At 42.8% G+C, this 21,025-nt stretch overlaps 2 protein-coding genes across 2 annotated transcripts; both read right to left on the reverse strand.

The window, feature by feature from the left end:
* Positions 1-1,603: 1,603 nt before the first annotated feature.
* LOC138874749 (uncharacterized) lies at positions 1,604-4,453 on the reverse strand. The gene is made up of 2 exons (XM_070153529.1): positions 4,063-4,453; positions 1,604-1,608 (listed from the first exon to the last, which is right to left on the reverse strand). The coding sequence occupies exons 1-2, from the start codon at positions 4,451-4,453 to the stop codon at positions 1,604-1,606; spliced, it is 396 nt and encodes a 131-aa protein (XP_070009630.1).
* On the reverse strand, positions 4,450-7,931 carry LOC138874750 (uncharacterized). The gene is made up of 6 exons (XM_070153531.1): positions 7,679-7,931; positions 6,308-6,387; positions 5,980-6,135; positions 5,605-5,898; positions 4,858-4,935; positions 4,450-4,746 (listed from the first exon to the last, which is right to left on the reverse strand). The coding sequence occupies exons 1-6, from the start codon at positions 7,929-7,931 to the stop codon at positions 4,450-4,452; spliced, it is 1,158 nt and encodes a 385-aa protein (XP_070009632.1).
* Between the last annotated feature and the right edge of the window lie 13,094 nt (positions 7,932-21,025).

Below are 21,025 nucleotides of genomic sequence, written 5' to 3' on the forward strand. Positions count from 1 at the left end.
CCCTGGTAATGGATGCTATAACGCATCATATTCAAGGGGAGGTGCCATGGTGCATGCTATTTGCTGATGACATAGTCCTAATCGACGAGACACGATGCGGCGTCAGCGAGAGGTTAGAGGTTTGGAGACTTGCCCTTGAGTCCAAAGGTTTCAGGTTGAGCAGGACGAAGACGGAATACCTTGAGTGCAAATTTGGGGCAGAGCCGACGGAAGTGGGAGTGGAAGTGAGGCTTGATTCTCAAGTCATCCCTAAGAGGGGTAGTTTCAAGTACCTGGGATCGTTTATTCAGGGGACCGGGGAGATCGATGAGGATGTCACACACCGTATAGGGGTGGGGTGGATGAAATGGAGTTTAGAGACGGGAGTCCTGTGTGACAAGAAAGTGCCACCGTTACTGAAAGGTAAATTTTATAGGGCAGTGGTTAGGCCTGCTATGTTGTATGGGACCGAGTGTTGGCCGGTGAAGATCTCACACATCCAGAGGATGAAAGTTGCAAGAGATGAGGATGTTGAGGTGGATGTGCGGGCATACAAGGAAGGATAAGATTAGAAATGAAGATATTCGAGAGAAGGTGGGTGTGGCCCCCATGGAGGACAAGATGCGGGAAGCAAGACTCAGATGGTTCGGGCACATTCAGAGGAGGAACACTGATGCACCGGTGAGAAGGTGTGAACGACTGGCGGTGGTGGGTACGAGGAGAGGTAGAGGGAGACCTAAGAAGTATTGGGGAGAGGTGATCAGGCAGGATATGGCGCGACTTAGGGTTACTGAGGACATGGCCCTAAACAGGGAATTGTGGAGATCGAGCATTAAGGTTGTAGGTTAGGGGAAATTGTGAATTTTTTTTCCAACAGCGCACTAGAGTGAGACTAGCCAGTTAGGAATTAGTCTTAGGATGCTATTGATCAGCTACTGATGATGGGCTTTATCTGCTGTTTATTAGTATACCTTACATCTTTCTCGTATTTCCTATATCTCTTATATTGCTGTTATTTTGTTATTTTATGGTATTTATGTTATGTTATGGATTTTATGGTATTGTATGTTATTTTATTATGAGTCTATTGATAGTACTAATATAGTGTCTCTTGTTGCCTTCTTGAGCCGAGGGTCTCCTGGAAACAGCCTCTCTGCCCCTCGGGGTAGAGGTAAGGTCTGCGTACATATTACCCTCCCCAGACCCCACTTGTGGGAGTACACTGGGTTGTTGTTGTTGATTCATGATTTGGTCACGACCCAAATTTTAACATGTCGTGATGATGTCTATCGTGCTACAAGGCAAGCCAACATTTTCAAAATACTCCCAACATATAACAAAAAAAGAATCAAATAACTTTGAATAACCAAAATTTTCATAAAAAGAGGTAAAAACCCAAAACACAAGTGCGGAAAATAGCTCCCAATATCGGGGTGTCACTGAGCCCATGAGCATCTATACATCACCAGTCTAGAAATGAAGTGTCTATCAAAGTCTGGAGCTAAATACAACGAAAGAAAAGATAAGGAAGGAGAAGCAAGGACTGTGAATGCCACACAACTACCTTGATATCTCCAATGGTCAGCTGTGTGAAATATCAACACCCGTCGCGTCCAGAAACTCCCTAATCTGCACACAAAGTACAAAGTGTAGAATGAGCATAACCAACTCAGTAAGTAACAATAATAAATAAGGAATTGAAAGATAGTGACGAGCTACATAGTTATAATTCATTTTTAGTAGTCTCAATAAGGAAAGTAGACATGTTTTCAAATCCGGCAAATCAGTTTATACATGCCCAGTTCAAGTAAAACCGGACAAAAATATCTCTCAGAAGTTTTCAAAACAGTGATATATGGCAACTATGTGAAAAATAATAAAATCATATACAACCTTTCAGGGCAACAATCACTCAGTCCTCCCATTAACTCCAACCTCATAATCACTCATTCCTAACAGTCACTCATTCCTCACGATCACTCAGCACTTGACAATCGCACTCAGTAGGTACCTGCGCTCACTAGGGGTGTGTACAGACTTCGAAGGGGCTCCTTCAGTCTAAGCGCTATATCAAGCCAATCATGGCACAAAAAAATAAAACATGTTGCGGAGTGCAACCCGATCCCATAAATATCCTCACAATCACGCCTTCGGTCTCACTCAGTCATCAATCTCTCTAGTCTTTCAGGCTCTCAGAAATCATAAAAATCATCCCAACAATAATGATATGATGTATCAACAAGATTAATAGAGATAGCGATATGATATGCGAGTAAAAACTGAGACTGAGTACAAATAGCATTTAGTAGGTAATTTCAACATGTAACACGACCTCTGTGGCTCCCAACAGTACCAACACATAGCATAAACATGGTTTCTAATATTATTTGCAGTCAAATTTCTATAACACAAGGATAACATATATCTAACAACAAGTTTATTCAACTTTCAGTTTCATGGAATAAACCAAGTCACAATTTCCACAGTGTACACCCACACACCCGTAACCTAGCATGTACATCACCTCCAAAACAATCACATAACACAAGATCCGGGGTTTCAGACCATCAGGACCAGATTTAGAACTGTTACTTACCTTAATCCGAGCCAAAACTCTACTCTAATATGCTCTTGCCTCGCAAATCGGCCACAAAATGTCCTGAATTTAGTCATATCCAGTACAATACAATCAATACGGGATAAAGAAATCAATTCCACCAGAAAAATACAAAGTTACAAGCCAAAACCCTAAATTAGCCAAAAGCTAGCCCCCGGGCCCATATCTCGAAATTCGACAAATATCACAAAACTCGGAAGCCCATTCACTCACGAGTCTAGTCATATCAAATTCATCAAAATACGACACAAAATGGCCATTCGAATCTCCAAAATTAACCCTCCAAATCCCTAGCCTCAAACCCCCAAATTTTACCTCAAAGACACACCAACTAGGTGGAAAATCAGTAGAGAAACTTAATTATTGAAGAAAAATGGACACAAGGAGCTTACCTCAAGAATCTCTTCAAAAACCCTCTCAACAACCTCCAAAATCCGAGCTCAAAATGATAGAAATGGTGAAAAATCTCAGAACCTTCGTATATATATGTTCTGCCCAGGCCTTCCGCACCTGTGGCCAAAATCCCCCTCCTGCGAGGAAAATCTGCTCCTGCGGAAGTCACGTAACCTACCCGGGCTCTCACCTGCGGAGACGCTTCTGTGGACTAAGATCTGCTTCTGCGGAAATAGCCTACCCTCCGTTCCTTCAAGCTCTGCTTCTGTGCGCTCTTCGCCACATCTGCGGCCTTGCAGGTGCGAAAGAAATCTCGCACACGCGGCCTCTTCCCAAATCCTCCTTGCCCATTTTTGCGACTACCTTCCCGATTTTGCGGAACTCAATACCAAGTCCGTTAACCATCCAAAATCAACCCGAGGCCCCCGAGACCTCATCCGAATATACAAATAAGTTCTAAATAAGGATACGAACTTAGTCGAGCCTTCAAATCACCTCAAACAACATCAAAAACATGAATCACACCCCAATTCAAGCCTAATGAACTTTGAAATTTCCAAATTTTACAAACGACGTCGAAACTTATAAAATCACATTCGATTGACCTCAAATTTTGCACACAAGTCACAAATGACACCACAAACCTACTCCAACTTCCGAAAATCCAATCCGACCACAATATCAAAAAGTCCACTCTCGGTCAACTTTTGCCATTTCAAGCCTAACTCTACTACGGACCTCCAAATCACAATCCGGACAGACTCTTAAGTCCAAAATCACCTAATAGAGCTAACAAAACTGTCAAAATTCAAATCCGAGTTCATTTACACATAAGTCAACATTCGGTCAATTATACCAACTTAAGCTTTTCATTTTGAGACTAACTGTCTCAATTCACTCAGAAATCTCTCCGGACCCGAATCAACCAACCCGGTAAGTCATATAACAGTTGTAGAGTACAAAAGGAGCAGAAAATGAGGGAACAGGGCTATGAATCTCGAAATGACCGGCCGGGTCGTTACATTTTGCCCTCTTTAACAAACGTTCGTCCTCGAATATGTTTAGAAACATACCTGGAGTTACAAATAGGCATGGATATCTGCTCCGCATCTCCTTCTCGGTCTCCGAAGTAGCCTCCTCAACAAGATGACCTCTCCACTGCACCTTCACTGACGCTATATCCTTTGACATCAACTTCCGAATGTGCCAATCCAAAATAGCCATTGGCTCCACATCATAAGTCAAATCACCATCCAACTGAACTGTGTTGAAGTCCAAAACATGAGACGGATCGTTGATATAATTCCGGAGCATAGAAACATGAAATACTGGATGCATACTCGACAAACTAAATGGCAAGGCAAGCTTGTAAGACACCTCCCCAATCCTCTGAAGTACCTCAAAATGCCCAATAAGCTGAGAGCTCAACTTGTCGTTCTTACCGAACCTCATAACACCCTTCATGGTGAAATCTTCAGTAGAACCTTCTCCCCAACCATGTAAGACACATCAAGGACCTTCCTGTCGGCATAGCTTTTCTGTCTAGACCGCGCCGTGTGAAGCCGCTCCTGAATCAATTTAATCTTGTCCAATGCATTCTCAACCAAGTTTGTACCCAAAAGCTTAGCCTCACCGGGCTCAAACCAATCCACCAGAGATCTACACCTTCTCCCATACAAAGCCTTATACAGAGCCACCTGAATGCTCGACTGATAGCCTTTATTGTAAGCAAACTCCACGAGTAGTAGAAAATGGCCCTATAAACCTTTAAAATCAATGACACACGCGCGTAGCATATCCTTCAGTATCTAAATAATGCACTCTGAATGCCCGTCCGTCTGAGGGTGAAATGATGTACTTAACTCCACCTGAGTGTCCAACTCTTGCTGCATGGCTCTCCAAAATTGCGAGGTAAACTGTGTGCCTCTATCAGAAATGATGGAAACCTGCACACCGTGAAGGAGAAACATTTCTCGGATGTAAATCTCAGCCAACCGATATGAATAATAAGTAGTACCAACTGGAATGAAGTGTGCGGACTTGGTCACCCGATCCACAATCACTCAAATAGAATCAAACCTCCTCGAAGTCCGTGGGAGCCTAAATAAAAAATCCATGGTTATCCGCTCCCACGTCCACTCTAGAATCTCTATCCTCTAAAGCAATCCATCCGGTCTCTGATGCTCATATTTTTTATGTTGGCAGTTAAGACATCGAGCTACAAACCCAACTATATCCTTCTTTATTCTCCTCAACCATTAGTGCTGCCTCAAATCCTGATACATCTTCGTGACACCTGGATGGATGGAATATCGCGAGCTATGGGCCTCCTCAAGAATCAACTCCCATAGCCCATTTTCATTGGGTACACATATCCAGCCCTGCATCCTCAACACCCCATCATCTCTAATAGTCACATCTTTGGTATCACCGTGCTGGACTTTGTCCTTAAGGATAAACAAATGAGGATCATCATACTGGTGCTCTATGATGCAATCAAATATGGAAGACCGAGAAACCATATAGGCTAGAACCCGACGAGGCTCCGAAACATCTAACATCACAAAGTGGTTGGCCAATGCCTAAACATCAACTGCAAGAGGTCTCTCACAAACAGGAATGAATGCAAGACTACCCATACTCTCTGCCTTCCTACTCAAGGCATCGACCACCACATTGGCCTTCCTCGAATGATACATAATAGTAATATCATAGTCCTTTAGTAACTCCAACCACCTCTGCTGCCTCAAATTTAGATCCTTTTGTTTGAACAAGTGCTGGAGGCTACGATGACCAGTAAATATATCATAAGACACACCATATAGATAGTGCCTCCAAATCTTTAACACATGAGCAATGGCAGCCAACTCCAAATCATGAACAATGCCGTTCTTCTTATGGAGCTTCAACTAGCACGAAGCATAAGCAATCACTCTACCCTCCTGCATTAAAATACAACCAATACCAATCCGAGAAGCATCACAATACACTGTAGAAGAACCAGAAGTTGATGGTAGAACAAGAACTAGAGCCGTGGTCAAGGCAGTCTTGAGCTTCTGAAAGCTCTGCTCACACTCATCCGACCACCTGAAAGGAGCAACCTCTTGGGTCAACTTGGTTAAGGGCGATGCAATAGATGAGAAACCCTGCACGAAACGAAGATAATAACCAGCCAACCCTAGAAAGCTCCGAATCTCTATAGCTGAGGACAGTCTAGGCCAACTCTAAACCACCTCTATCTTCTTCAGATCCACCTGAATACCCTCACTGGATACCAGGTGCCCCAAGAACGCCATTGAACTGAGCCAAAACTCATACTTGGAGAACTTGGCATAAAGCTTCTCCTTCCTCTATCGCTGCAACACAATCCTCAAGTGCTAGTGGCATGCTCCTCTTGGCTACGAGAGTACACCAGAATATTATCAATGAACACAATAACAAACGAGTCGAGATAAGGATGAAATACAATATTTATTAGATGCATGAACACTACTGGGGCATTGGTCAGCCCAAAATACATCATATGGAACCATAACGGGGCCTGAAAGCCATATTTAGAATATCCAAGTCCCAAATCTTCAATTGGTGATACCTAGACCTCAAATCAATCTTCGAGAACACCCTCGCTCCCTGAAGCTGGTCAAATAGATCATCAATATACGACAAAGGTTACTTGTTCTTGATTATAACTTTGTTCAACTGCCTATAATCAATGCACATTCTCATAGTACCATCCTTCTTCTTCACAAACAAAATATGTGCACCCCAAGATGACACACTAGACGTAATAAATCCCTTATCAAGAAGTTCTTGAAGCTACTCCTTTAACTCTTTCAACTCAGCCAGTGCCATACGGTATGGAAGAATGGAAATGGGCTTAGTGCCCGGCACCAAGTCAATACCAAAATCAATGTTCCTATCGGGCAGCATGCCCGACAGGTTTGCAGGAAACACATCGGGGAAATCAAATAGTAGGGGTCTCTGCACTAATATCCCTTACAAAGGCCAAATAAGATAGACAACCCTTCCTAACCATCTGCTACGCCTTCAAGTATGAAATCACTCTATTGGGAACATAGTCTAAAAAACCTCGCCACTCAATCCGTGGCAACTCCAGCATCGCCAACGTCACCGTCTTAGTGTGATAGTCCAAAACAGCATGACATGGAGACAACCAATCCACTTAGACAATACCTGTGATCACTACATCTGAAGACATGGCATTTGGTCTAGCAGGAGGAGCATAAAATTGGGCTTGACCGCTACCTGATTAGCCTCCCCCTCTAGGAAAACCTCTAGATGTCTGGGCCCTACCCCGAATTGGCTGAGCGAATGGTATAGAAACTGGTACAGAAGACGCAGCCTGACTCCTCTACTGCGTTGGACCTCCCTAACGATGAGGACACTACCTCCACATATGCCCAAACTCCCCGAACTCAAAACAACTCCCTGTTGCCGGTGATGGGGACTGAAGGGAGCCCCGAGCACAAGGATAACTGGTAGAAGGACATGACATTGATGAGCCCTGAACCGATGGAGCACGAGACGAACTCTGAGCTGCAAGGGCACTGAGAGATGAGTGACCCTGTTGAGAAATGTGTTAACCATGGCCAGATAATGCACCACGGTGAACTGGGCGAGCCGTCTAAGCATGCCTATAAGGACGACCCCTGCCGTGGTAGAACCGACCTCTAGAAGAAGCGCAACTAAAACCACCTGATCCATGAGACCTCTTGGCCTCCCTCTCAAACCGCTCCTGGATACAGACCATCTCTATCTGCCAAGCAATGTCAATGACCTTATCAAAAGTAGCACCAGATACCGTATCTCTAGTCATAAGAAACCATAGCTGAAATGTGAGGCCATCAATGAGCCTCCCGATAATATGCCTATCAGTGGGAACCAACCAAACTACATGACGGGCCAACTTAGAAAATCCCATCTCTTGTTGTGTCATAGATATATCATCTTAATGTAACAACTCAAATTACCTATGCAGCTCCTCTCTGCGTGAGCCACGCACAAAATTCTCCAAGAAGAGAATGGAGAACTCCTATCATGTAAATGGTACTGCACCGACCAACCTACATCTTTCATAAGCCTCCAACCAACTGAATACGGCCCTAGAGAACTGAAAAAGTAGTGAATGAGACCCCGCTGGTCTCTAGAATACCTGCTATATGGAGAATTCTCTGACACTTGTACAAGAAACCCTGTGCATCCTCCGCCTCTGTACTACTGAAAGATGGAGGCTGGAGTCTCCCAAGCCTCTCCAATCTCCGTTGCTCATCATCAGACATAAAAAGGACCATATGGGCCTGAGTAGTTAAAACCGGCTGGGTTGGTAGTGCCCCGGTGTCTGGAGTCCCTGCATCACCTGCTCTGGTGTGCGGGCGGCGAGAGTTTGAGCACCTCCCCTAGCCTAAGTAGTGGCTGCTGCGGCCAGAACTGCGACCGCCTAAGCAAGACTAATGCACACGGTCAGAATCTGAGCTAAGGCCTCCTAAAGGCCTAGGATCACAATGGGCACAACTGGTGCCTGAGTTGGCCCTACTAACTCAATAACAACTGGAACCTGCTCCTAAAATGGGGCAACTGGTTGATCTGCAGGTGTTGACTTAGCTTCTGTACGAGTTGCACCTTTACCCCTACCGCGGCCTCTACTGCGACCTCGACCTCTTGCGGCCCTGACTGGTGGTACTTGTGGCTATCCATCATGTCTAGTAATATGTGTGCTCACCATCTGTAAGAGAATAGAATAACAAAAGCTTAGTTACCAGAATCAACAAATTCAAACGACAATAATTCAAGAACGTGAAGTTTCCTAAGGGTTAGGCAGCCTCTCTAAGATTAGTACAGATGTCTCCGTACCGCTACGCAAGACACTACTAAACCTGCTCATGATTCGTGAGATCTATGTACCTTAGGCTCTGATAACAACTTATCACTATCCAAAACCTTACTTGTCGTGATGGCGCCTATCGTGGTACTAGGCAAGCCAACATTTGCAAAATACTCCCAACATTTAACACAAAATGAATCAAATAATTTTAAATAACCAAAATTTTCATAAAAAGGGGTAAAAACCAAAAATACAAGTGCGGGAAATAGCTCCCAATATCGGGTTGTCGCTGAGCCCATGAGCATCTATACATCACCAGTATAGAAATGAAGTGTCTATCAAAGTCTGGAACTAAATACAACGAAAGAAAATATAAGGAAGGAGAAGCAAGGACTGCGAACACCAGGCAGCTACCTCGATATCTCCAAGGGTCAGCTATGTGAAATATCAACAGCCTCTGCGTCCATAAACTCCTGGATCTGCACACGAAATGTAGGGTGTAGCGTGAGTACAACCAACTCAGTAAGTAACAATAATAAATAAGGAACTGAAAGATAGTGACGAGCGACACAATTATAATTCATTTTCAGTAGTCTCAACAAGTAAAGTAGACATGCTTTCAAATCTGGCAAAACAGTTTATACATGCCAAGTTCGAGTAAAACCGGATAAAAATATCTGTTAGAAGTTTTCAAAAAAGTGATATATGGAAACTATGTGCAACAACAATGAAATCATATGCAACCTCTCAGGGCAACAATCACTCAGTCCTTCCATTCGCTCCAACCTCACAATCACTCATTCCTAACAGTCACTCATTCCTCACGGTCACTCACTACTCGGCACTCGCACTCAGTAGGTACCTGCGCTCACTGGGGGTGTGTACAGAGGGGTTCCTTCAGCCCAAGCGCTATATCAAGCCAATCATGGCATAAATCAATGAAACATGCTGCGACATGCAACCTGATCCCATAAATAGCCTCAAATTCACGCCTTCGGCCTCACTTAGTCATCAATCTCTCCAGTCTCTCAAGCTCTCAGAAATCATAAAAATCATCCCGACAACAATGATATGATGTATCAACAAGATTAATAGAGATTGAGATATGATATGCGAGTAAAAACTGAGACTGAGTACAAATAACATTTAGTAGGTAGTTTCAACATGTAACACGGCCTCTGTGGGTCCCAATAGTACCAACACATAGCATAAATATGATTTCTAATATGATTTACAGTCAAATTTCTATAACATAAGGAGAGCATATAGGTAACAACAAGTATATTAAACTTTTTAGTTTCACGGAATAAACCAAGTCACAATTCCCACGGTGCACGCCCACATGCCCATAACCTAGCATGTGCATTACCTCCAAAACAATCACATAACATAAAATTCAGGGTTTCATACTCTCAGGACCAGATTTAGAACTTTTACTTACCTCAATCCGAGCCAAAACTCAACTCCAATACGCCTTTGCCTCGCAAATCAACCTCCAAATGTCCCGAATCTTGCTACAAGTAATACAATACAATCAATCGGGCTAAAGAAATCAATTCCACATAAGAAATACGAAATTACAAGCCAAAATTCGAAATTGGCCAAACGCTGGCCCCCAGGCCCATATCTCGAAATTCGACAAAAGTCACAAAACCCAAAAGCCCATTCACTCACGAGTCTAGTCATCCAAAATTCATCAAAATACGACACCAAATGGCCATTCGAATCTGCAAAATTAACCCTCCAAATCACTAGCCTCAAACCCCTAAATTTTACCTAAAAACACACCAACTAGGTGGAAAATCAGTGCTGAAACATAATTATTGAAGAAAAATGGACATAAGGAGCTTACCTCAAGAAGCTCTTCAAAAACCCTCTCAAAAACCTCCAAAATCCGAGCTCAAAATGATAGAAATAGTGAAAAATCTCGGAACCCTCATATATATATGTTCTGCCCAGGCCTTCTGCACCTGCAGGCTCGCTTCTGCAAGGTAAATCCACTCCTGTGGAAGTCACTTAACCCACCTGGGCTAGCACATGCGCTCCAGGTTTTGCACTTGCGGAGGCACTTCTGTGGCCCACGATTCACTTCTGCGGAAACAACCTACTCTCCGTTCCTTCAAGCTCCGCTTCTGCGTGCTCTTCGTCGCACCTGTGTCCTCGCATGTGCGGAAGAAACCTTGCACATGCGGACTCTGCCCAAATCCTCGTTGCCCGCTTCTGCGAATTCCTTCCTTCTTCTGCGGGCTCGCACCTGCGGTGCGCACTCCACAGGTGTGATTACACCAGCAATAACAAAACTTCAGCTGCTTCTCTAACTCAATTCCAAGTCCGTTAACCACCCGAAATCAAACCGAGGCCCCGGGACCACAACCAAATATACCTACAAGTCTTAAATAATGATATGAACTTTGTAGAGCCTTCAAATCACCTCAAACAACATCAAAAATACGAATCAGGACCCAATTAAAGCCTAATGAACTTTGAAATTTTCAAATTCTACAAACGACGTCAAAACCTATCAAATCATGTCCGATTGACCTAAAATTTTGCACACAAGTCACAAATGAAACCATGAACCTTTTCTAACTTCTAGAGATCCAATCCGACCCAAATTACCAAAAATTTACTCCCGATCAAACTTTCTAAAATTTCAACTTTTGCCATTTCAAGCCTAACTCTACTACGGACCTCCAAATCACAATCCGGACATGCTTCCAAGTCCAAAATCACCTAATGAAACTAAGGAAATTTTCAAAATTCAAATATGAGGTCGTTTACACGTGAGTCAACATCCAGTCAACTTTTCCAACTTAAGCTTTCCATTATGAGTCTAAGTGTCTTAATTCACTCAGAAATTTTTCCGGACCCAAACCAATCAATCCGGTAAGTCATATAACAACTATAGAGTATAAAAGGAGCAAAAAATGGGGGAACAGGGATACACTCTCGAAACGATCGGCCGAGTACTTAGATATTTGCACTAGGAACTATTAGACGACCCTCGAGCAAAGAGTGTTAGGCTTATTTCGGGTGCACGACACCCGGACATTGAGGTGTAAGTATCATAGAAATGAGCCTCACATGTGAGGCTCAGGGAACTTGATAGTGTAAGAACTAGCTTTTACTAAAATCGTTAATATCAATCCGCACTTCTTCGATATTCAAAGTTATTTAGGTTCATAAACTCTATGCTTTTTTTACTTTGCAAATATATACAATATTTAAATATACTTTTAAATATTATTATTATTAACACTAACTTTTCAAAATTTTGTGATATTACTTAATACCCAACAAAAAATACAAAAGAGGTTTTGCATATTTTTGAAAGAGGAAAAAATACACTTTTTTGGTACTTTGATATATGAAGGTAACTTGAGGGAAATTTTAATACTAGCAAAAGAAAAAGGTGTTATAGGAAAATAAGTTTGGTCAAAGGCTATTGTTGACGTCCAATTTATCCCTTATTTCTTCCAAACTATTTCTTTAAGATTCTAATATTACTAATAATATAAAATGCTCATTCTATTATTTTAACACAATTTGACTTATTTGTTATTATTATTAATGCTATTATCTACTATAGTTATTTTTATTAATAAAATAATTCTTATTTACATTATTTTCACATAATAATAATAATTATTATTATTGTAAAAACACATTTCCTTTTCCTTTATATAATCAACTAATAACATTTCTTTAATTCTATATTTCATAAATATCTAATCTTATGATGACATGTTACTTAATAATTAATGAAGGATTTGTAAAATAAATTTTAGATATAATAATTATTCTAAGGCACATTAAATAGTTTTATTATTAATATATTAATATTACGTAGTATTATACAATATAGCTAATAAAATTATTTTAAATCTTAATAGAAGCCTAAAGAAATATACAAGTCTTTACCTTGAAAATGGTAATTATAATTATATTTGATTTGTGGTTTTAAAAATATGTGATTTATTTTTATGCTAGTAGTTAGACAATTGATGCTATTTGAAAGACTTAGAAACAAGATAAGAGCTTGAGAGCAAGGTGATAATCTAACCGAATGGTTAATAATCGAGGCCTCGAGCTTGCTTATTCGGGGCCTCGGGGTCGAGTCTTATGCTCGGCTGGGAGCTATCGAGGGTGGATTAACAGTTATAATAAAATCAATTGCGGCTCTTCATGGCCAATAATAAGCAATAAATGAAGAACAATAAATAGAGCGTGATGAATATAAGTAATAAATGCAAGTAATGAGATCAAGAGAATGTGGTAGAGAGCAGAGAGAATATTTTTGTGTATTCAATATTGAGCAACAGATCCCTTACAAACTGACAAGGATCCCCTTTATATATGAGGGAGAATCCCAACATAGTACAAATGTATTTATTACAAAGATATGGGGCTGGTACAACCATTTAATGCTTTGATTCGGGTTTGAACTAGCCCACTAGACTTTGATAGCTCTAGCTACACGCCTTGGGAACTTCCAACTTTTCCACCATAACCATCGATCTGTGCCGCTCCAAAGTCGGACGTCAATGGCCCTCGGGTGTGAATCTCAACCAAAGTCTCGAGCCTTTGGAGATGTGCTTATGAGGCATCGTAATGATCGAAAATTGGACCCTCTGATTTTACCGTATACAGATAGTCCCCGCATTTCTTGGAGTGAAACAATAAGAAACAACTTCGATATTTATCTCCTCGACCTTACCGCGATGATGTCATACCATGACGTAAGCCTTTGTGATAACTGAGGCATCCCGTCGATTCACCTTTCCAGAATCATTCAATGTACCACCAATTTATATTCTCCAAAGTGATAATATCGCCGCTAGTCCAGTTCCCAAAAGCGCATTGATTCCGCCCGCCGATACGTCTTTCAAAGACATTGATTGCGCCGTCGGTTACGCTTTCACCCTTCTTATAAATGGAAGACTTCTTGAATCAAACTTCATTCAAGTGTTCTTCAACAGCCCTTTACCCCTTCTTCTCTTCATCTTCATTCATTGTTATTTTCCACATTCGAGGCCCGTGGCCTTAAGGTTACATGGTAACGTCCTCATCAGTTGCGCCATGGCCTCTTTCTAAAGCTTTCACTTCCCGAGCGAAATTGCACTAACTTGTTGTTGTTGTTGTTGCTACTGCTATCGCCGTTGGCTCGAGCCGACGAGATAGAGGCGCCAATTTCCTCCAACTCAGGAAGATATTTGGACTCTACACCGCTGCTCAGGAGGATGTTCGGACGTTACACCGCTGCTCACCTCCCTACTTCGGCCTGGTGTGGCATTTTATCCCTTTTGCTTTCTGTGGGGTGAAGTGGCACTACCGGCCACTAACTTGGACGAACCAATATTCCAAGAAGTGGACTCAAAATAGCCGTGCAGGTAAGGCCGACGCTCGCCAAGTCTACTATCGGGCCATGATTTTCTTGGCCTGGTAGAAGCTTTTGCTTTTTGGCGGGCTAAGACTTTTTCTTCATCCTTTTCTTCTTCTTCTACATCGTTTTCCTATTCTTCATCTTCTCAATTGAAGATTCCGTTTTGGAAGATTGAGATGAGGCCCCGAGGAGATGGTGCTCGAAGACACTACCGCCGAGGATGCACCCCCGAGAATAGATTAGGCTCGTAGCTGTTACATACATTTTTTCTTTTTTCTTTGGCTTCTCTGTTTCTGTGTAAGGACCCTTCGTGGGCTTTTGTAATCATCATTTTGTAATCGTCGTTTATTAATGAAAAAGATGTTTCTTCAATTTGTCTCTAATTTATGCTTTATTTCCCTTTATCTGCATTTGTGAAGAATTTGAATGCATGATTCTACCGACCAGTACGAATACCGAGCCCGGATGTAAGTATTTTTCTGGCTCTTGACAGATTAACCTGATTACCTGTAGAACCTTTTGCAATTCCTTGGATCGAGCCTGGGTTGGATTAATAAACTCGGGTTGTCGGGACTCCAACTTTGAGTTGAATGAGAGTAAGGCTTCGAACTTTTAGAACGAAACTTAGCTTTTCAGATCCCGTGATAGTCCTCGGGGGGATTTGCTCGAATGTCTGGGAATAAAGGTAGCCCTTAGGTTTTCGAGAGAAGTCCCCGAGTGGGGGTTCGCTTAAGCCCGGTGACCTGGAAACTTGTCTTGAACTCAGAGTGAAGATAACCTTAAGGCATTGCAGATAAATCCCGGATGAGGGCTTAGCCGGACTCGGATAGCCCCTGGATTAAAATAACCATGAGGGCATTTAACTTGAGGATAGGGTAGATGATTCACATTTACAGTAGTAGAAATCCTCGAGGTAGGGTACCACCTCAAGGTTTATAATGATGTCAATGGCTTCTTAGAGCCTATCTTCTTCTTCACAGAGATCCTCGAGATCGGGTACTATCTCGAGGCTTATAATGATATCAATGGCTTCTTGGAGGCTATCTTCTTTTTGGTGAAGGTCCTCGAGATCAGGTACCATCTCGAGGCTTGTAATAAAGTCAATGGCTTCTTGGAACCTTTCTTCTTTTTGACGGAAGTCCTCGAGATCGGGTACCATCTCGAGGCTCGGAGTGACGTTATTGGCTTGAATGACGTTAATGGCTTCTTGGAGTCTATCTTCTTTTTGGTGAAGTACTCGAGATCAGGTACCATCTCGAGGCTTGTAATGATATGGGGGTTTTTGATCCCCGAAATATCGCATAATAACATTAATTGCATGACACGGTTATGAAGCGACCAAGGCAATTCCATTGGTACATCTTCCCAAAGCGAAAAATAGCTTAGTTAGCATTTTTAGTTGGCCGTTTGGGCAGGCGGATAGTCGTCGCTTTCTCCCCATATATGGCTTTATTTCTTCTTTTGAGGATTCCGCTATTCCGAGTAGTTATCCTCCTCTATAGAGTTTTTCTTTCCTTCATTAGGCCCTTCAGCATTTCAACTTTGGAGCCCTTGCTCTAATTCCCGCTCCAATTCCCTGGTTTTATCACAATTATGGCTGCTATACCAGGGTCTGCTCGGTAGGGAGAGGTGAGTTCTGCTTTTGAAGGCCTTTTGAACCAAAGTACTCGGGATTACTGGGAGTATGCCTTGAAGTTTATTTCTTTAGTAGGAGAAGGGCACCTTGAGTAAGTGAGGAAAGACTGTGGATGGGGAGAAAAGGTAGTGCTGCGGGCACCTTCCCCAGAAGAGAGCATCATGGATAACGCCACAGGGTTTTTGAATGTGTACACGTACCCCTTTATGCGGGGCCCCTGATAGAGTTGTGCTCGACATCTGTCAAAAGTACCAGGTTACCTTGGTGCAGGTTCACCCGTCATTTTGGAGGATAGTGTTGATGATTAGGTCCTTCGCGGAAGAAGAAGGACTTGAATTCACTCTTAGTCATCTCATCAGGTTGTATCAGCCTTTTCACCATTGAGGTCTGCTGACCTTACGATGTCAATCCGTCATGTCTTTCATTATTGATGATGAAGAAGACGGGGATTGGGGATTGATAAGTCGATTCGTCCAAGTGCGAATTGTCGATATTATCCCTATAGAGTTTCTACCATTTCCCGAGGAATGAAATTTTACACGTAAGTGATATACTTGTGCCTTTGTAGTTTTGCTTATGGCATAGGCAGGTTCTATAAATGCGCCTTCCTTTCCCTTCCTGCAGCAATTTCATGGATGCGCGCGAGGTCCCCGACCTGATGAATTGGGCTCGAAAGCTAGCGACTCACTCGGCTTACCATGAGCATAAGTAGCGAGCTTTGTATAAGGCTAGATGGAAGGCCAAACACCACGGTACGTGATATGTGACTTTCTCCTTCTTTGGAAAACACTTTCTTTTTACGCGTACTAACCCCGTCATCGTAGGAATCGGGGAGTCCTCTAAGGTGAGGTCGTGCCCTCTCGGAAAGGGAGAAGGATCGCCAGCTTCTAGGCTACGGAATGATAATAATATGCAAAATGGGCCTTTACATGACGACAATGCTTATAGCAAGGTGAGTCCAGGCCGGGGGCTCGGAGATGATGTGTCGGCTCAGCCTGCTGTGCCCGAGATCTCTGGTTTTAGAAAAATGGTTTTACCTCTGTTGTCATCTTCCTTTATCGTCGAAGGCACCTCGAGGGATGAGGGTTTTTTTCCACCGACTTCTTCCCCAATCGAAGGTACTTCGAGAGATGTTCGAAGCCAGGGGCCACATACACTAAGCGATCGTGCCTCAACTGGGAGCGGTTCTATCGGGGTAGATGGAGCCAGACTAGTAGATTTGCACTCAACTTTCGAGGAAGCTCAGCGGCTCTACTCTGAGGTGAGTTTTGGTTGTCCGTGTTGATTTTATAGTTTTGTAATTTTTACTCTCTTATTGAGTTTCTCTTTCATAGGCTTTTAATAAGCTCAAGTCCGAGCTGCTTCGTCGTGAGGCCATGCTGAGAAAAGACGTGGATGGGGAGAAGCCCCTCAGGCTCCTTTGCGACGAGAGAGAAGACGAGTTGGAGCACTTGTGATGCGAGGCGAGTCGAAGCCTAAACTACGAAAGCTACCTCGAGGAGTAGGTAATTTTTGCTCTAGATGGGGCGCATGTTTCTTTTTCAATCCCTGAGGTTGACACTTCATTTATTTTAGCCGCAAAAGAAGACGTCGGACCTGGAACACCTTAGGTGCAAAGTTGGCCAAGCCAAACGTGAGCGTGATGAGTTAAAGGCCCGGGCGGATGTTCATACTATAACAGAGAAAGACGCTTTGGCTAAAGCTTCCGCCCTTGAGGTTCAACTTCGTTTAGCTCATGAGAACAGCTTCGTCCGAACGGATATGATTACAAAGCTTGAGTCTGAGCTTTTGAAGATAAATGCCGAAGTTGTGGATGCCCGGCCGAAGCCGTAATGAGTCGAACCAAGGCTGACAAGAAAGTGGCGGTCTATTTGAAGGATGCTGTCGATGCTCGATCTGAGCTGATAAGGCCTCTTGACCGTGAGAGCAGGAGCAAGGAGTATGCTCGGTACAAATCTCGAAGGGAAACCCTTGAGGAGATCCATGCCGGGGGATTTGACCTATCGGAAGAGGTGAAGCAGGCAAAGGCGGATGAACATGACGCTAGGTCCCTTTATTTCCGATGCTGAGGATAGCAAAAAAGAGGCAGACAGGCCATAGTCCCCGAGGGGGATGTAGATTAGACTTTCCCTTTCTGTATAGTTCTTTCAGAGAACTTTGTAAAGGAAGCTTGTATTCTTTTACATACATGTATAAAAGGAAGCCTCGTGGTTTTGTTTTTCGCGCATTTCCTTTTGCCTTGATATTTGTTAGTCATTAGCCGGATGCATTGGCCTTCGACTTAAAAGGAATCCTTGGATTCATAGTATGACCTTGGGGCTCATTTGGCTGGCCCGTAGGCTCTTACATGCTTTGGTTAGTACGACCTTTTAGTATAAGCTGGCATTTGAGCTCTTATGCTTTTTCCCTTAGGCACATTTAGTTAACTATTTTGGGTTCAGTCTCCCAGTCCGGTTTCGACTCGAGCACATTTTCCCCCCAAGTTTTGAATTTAAACTGGCCCTTAGGCTCTTATGTGTTTTGGTCGATACGACCTTTTATATGGGCTGGCGGCAGTGGCTCTTATGCATTGGGTCGGTACGGCTTTTTTGCCCAACTCTTAGACGGTTTGATAAAAACCTCGATTGTGAGCTGTTATACGGCGATGATCGAGCACCTCGGGAGGTTTGGCTCGGTGGCTGAGTATCTCGAAGCCAATAGTTTGGAGCTGACATGGTCGAAGATCTTTTGCCTAATGTCAAGGGTAGCCTGTTTAACCAGTTCTTTTCGAAGTAAATTCGAAGTAATTGAAGGCCTGTAATTTTATAGCGACGGTCGGGCTTCCCCGAGTGTGGTAGTTTCGGCATCTATATCGAGGGTATGCCTTTTTATGTGTCTTACAAGTTCGATATATAGCCTTAACTTTAAGATCGGGATTATGCCTTTAGTAAGGTCTTACAAATTTTACATGCCTTTGAGGTCTTACAATTTTGTTTACTTGGTACAAGTATGGTTCATACCTTGCTCGAGGTCTTACAGATATTGTTCACTTGGTTCAAGTGTGGTTCATGCCTTGCTTGAGGTCTTACAGTTATTGTTGTTTCCTTTGTAGGTCTTACGAAACCGAGGTTGCCCGCATGTGGTCTTATGGCTTCGAGTTTTGATAAGCTGATGGGGGTGGCGATTGGCGGAAATCCCCGAGTCATCGGAAGTTTCTTGGCTCAGGAGCCGTTATTTGTAAACTTGGTATTGCCTCACTAAGGGCTTGCGATTTCTGATTTTTCAACCTGGAGGTCATGTGGTCTAGAGTTTTCGACGCCAGTCCCTGAGTGTTTGGGACATTTTTGGCTCTAGGTCGTTTTGTGATCTTCATGTTGCCTCATTGAGGGCTTACGAGTTTGAAGCTCCGACCCGGGGGGATACGACTTCGAGTTTTGATAAGTCGATAGGGGTGGCTATTGATGGCTGTCCCCGAGTCATTGAAAATTCCCTGGCTCGGGAGCTATTTCTTGTAAACTTGGTGTTGCCTCATCGTGGGCTTATGAGGTTGGAGTTTCCGACCCGGAGGTCATGTGGTTTTGAATTGTTGGCGCCAGTCCCCAAGTGTTCGGGACGTTTTTGGCTCTGGATCCATTTTTACAAAAATAATAGACTCTTTTGAAGTGTGAAATGCTTTGATGGAAAGTATTCTTCGATTACTTGGTACAAGTATACATGTTTTCGCTGTCAGGGGCTCGGTTATTCTATACGGGCACGGTTTCTTCGACCGTTTGGCCCAGTTTTGAGATGTAGGACCGAGTTTAACTTCTTAGTCATTTTTGGGCTTTTGATTAAAGATTTGACCTCTATCATTTGGAATTGTTTCCTTAGGTAGTATTTGATGTATTTGAGTTACTTTTGGCTAAATTCGAGCCGTTCGGAGGTCGGTACTCACGAGATGGTATTTTTGGAGTATCGCTTGGCTTGCTTGGTATTGGATATGGCTTGTTCGCGGTAGGTAACACTTCTAAACTTGGTGGTGAGGGTATGAACCGCTGAATATACGTGAAATGTGTTTGGTATTGAGGTGATGCACATGCTAGGTTACGGGCGTGTGGGCGTGCACCGTGTGAGTTGTGGCTCGATTATTTCTATAATACTGTGTAGTTACCTAATCTAATTTGTATCCATGAAATCTCTACGTGATAGAGTAATTGAGTTGTGATCCATGTTAGAAACCATGTTTAGGCTATATGCTGATCCTGTTGGGACCATTGAGGTCATTTCTGCCGTTAAGTTATCTGTTTATATTGAAATTACATACTCAGTCATATGAATTGATTTGCATATTATATCTCAGTCTCTGTTACAATTTATTGAAAGTTCACATCATTATTTTTGGGCCAATTTTCATGATATTATGAGCCCGAGAGACTGGAGAGATTGATGACTGAGTGAGGTCGAGGGCCTAATTGTGAGGATATTGATGGGATCGGGCGGCACGTTGCAGCAGGTATTATTTATTCATGATGGGATCAGGTTTCATACCACATTAAGGCTGGCATGTTGGTTGGTTGGTCCCGAGCCAGGCCCAGGTCCGCGAGCCCATATGGGTAGTGGTCCTAAACGGACCTAACCGTTTAAGCCGGGACCATGGGGTGGGCCTCCTAAGTGAGCCGGTTATATTAAGAAGCCCGTTAGGACCGGACTACTTGGGCCCGGGACCGGGTGCTAAGTGGGCCGGTTCAACCGGTTCTAACAGGTCCCAACGGCTAAATTTTTCAAAAAAAAATTTAAAAATATTTTCTGATTATTAGGGGGTTTGAAATATGGTTGTTCGCCTGCAAAAATAGTTGTTTGGGCTTTGTAAAATAGCTATTTAACCCCCAACTTTGTTTTAACCCCAAACTTTTTATAATTATAATTTTTCCCTATTTTCAACTATAAATACCCCCTCATTCTTTCATTTTTCTCACAAAATCATCTATCTCTCTCAATCTCTCTCTAATTTTCTTCTATAGTTGGTTACTTTATTGTTGCAATTTGTGTGAAAAATTACGAAGTTGGTTAATTGAAGTATTCAAGTCTTCAAGTCTTCAACGATAATTAATTTTTAACAAGTTGTTCGTCAATTCGGTAAACTCGTTCCAACTCTTTAGTTTTAATATTATAGTTTTGTTTGTTTTATTTACTTAGTATAATCATAATTAAGATGAC

Source organism: Nicotiana sylvestris, chromosome 8, assembly GCF_000393655.2.
Source record: "Nicotiana sylvestris chromosome 8, ASM39365v2, whole genome shotgun sequence".
NCBI classification, from domain to species: Eukaryota; Viridiplantae; Streptophyta; class Magnoliopsida; order Solanales; family Solanaceae; genus Nicotiana; species Nicotiana sylvestris.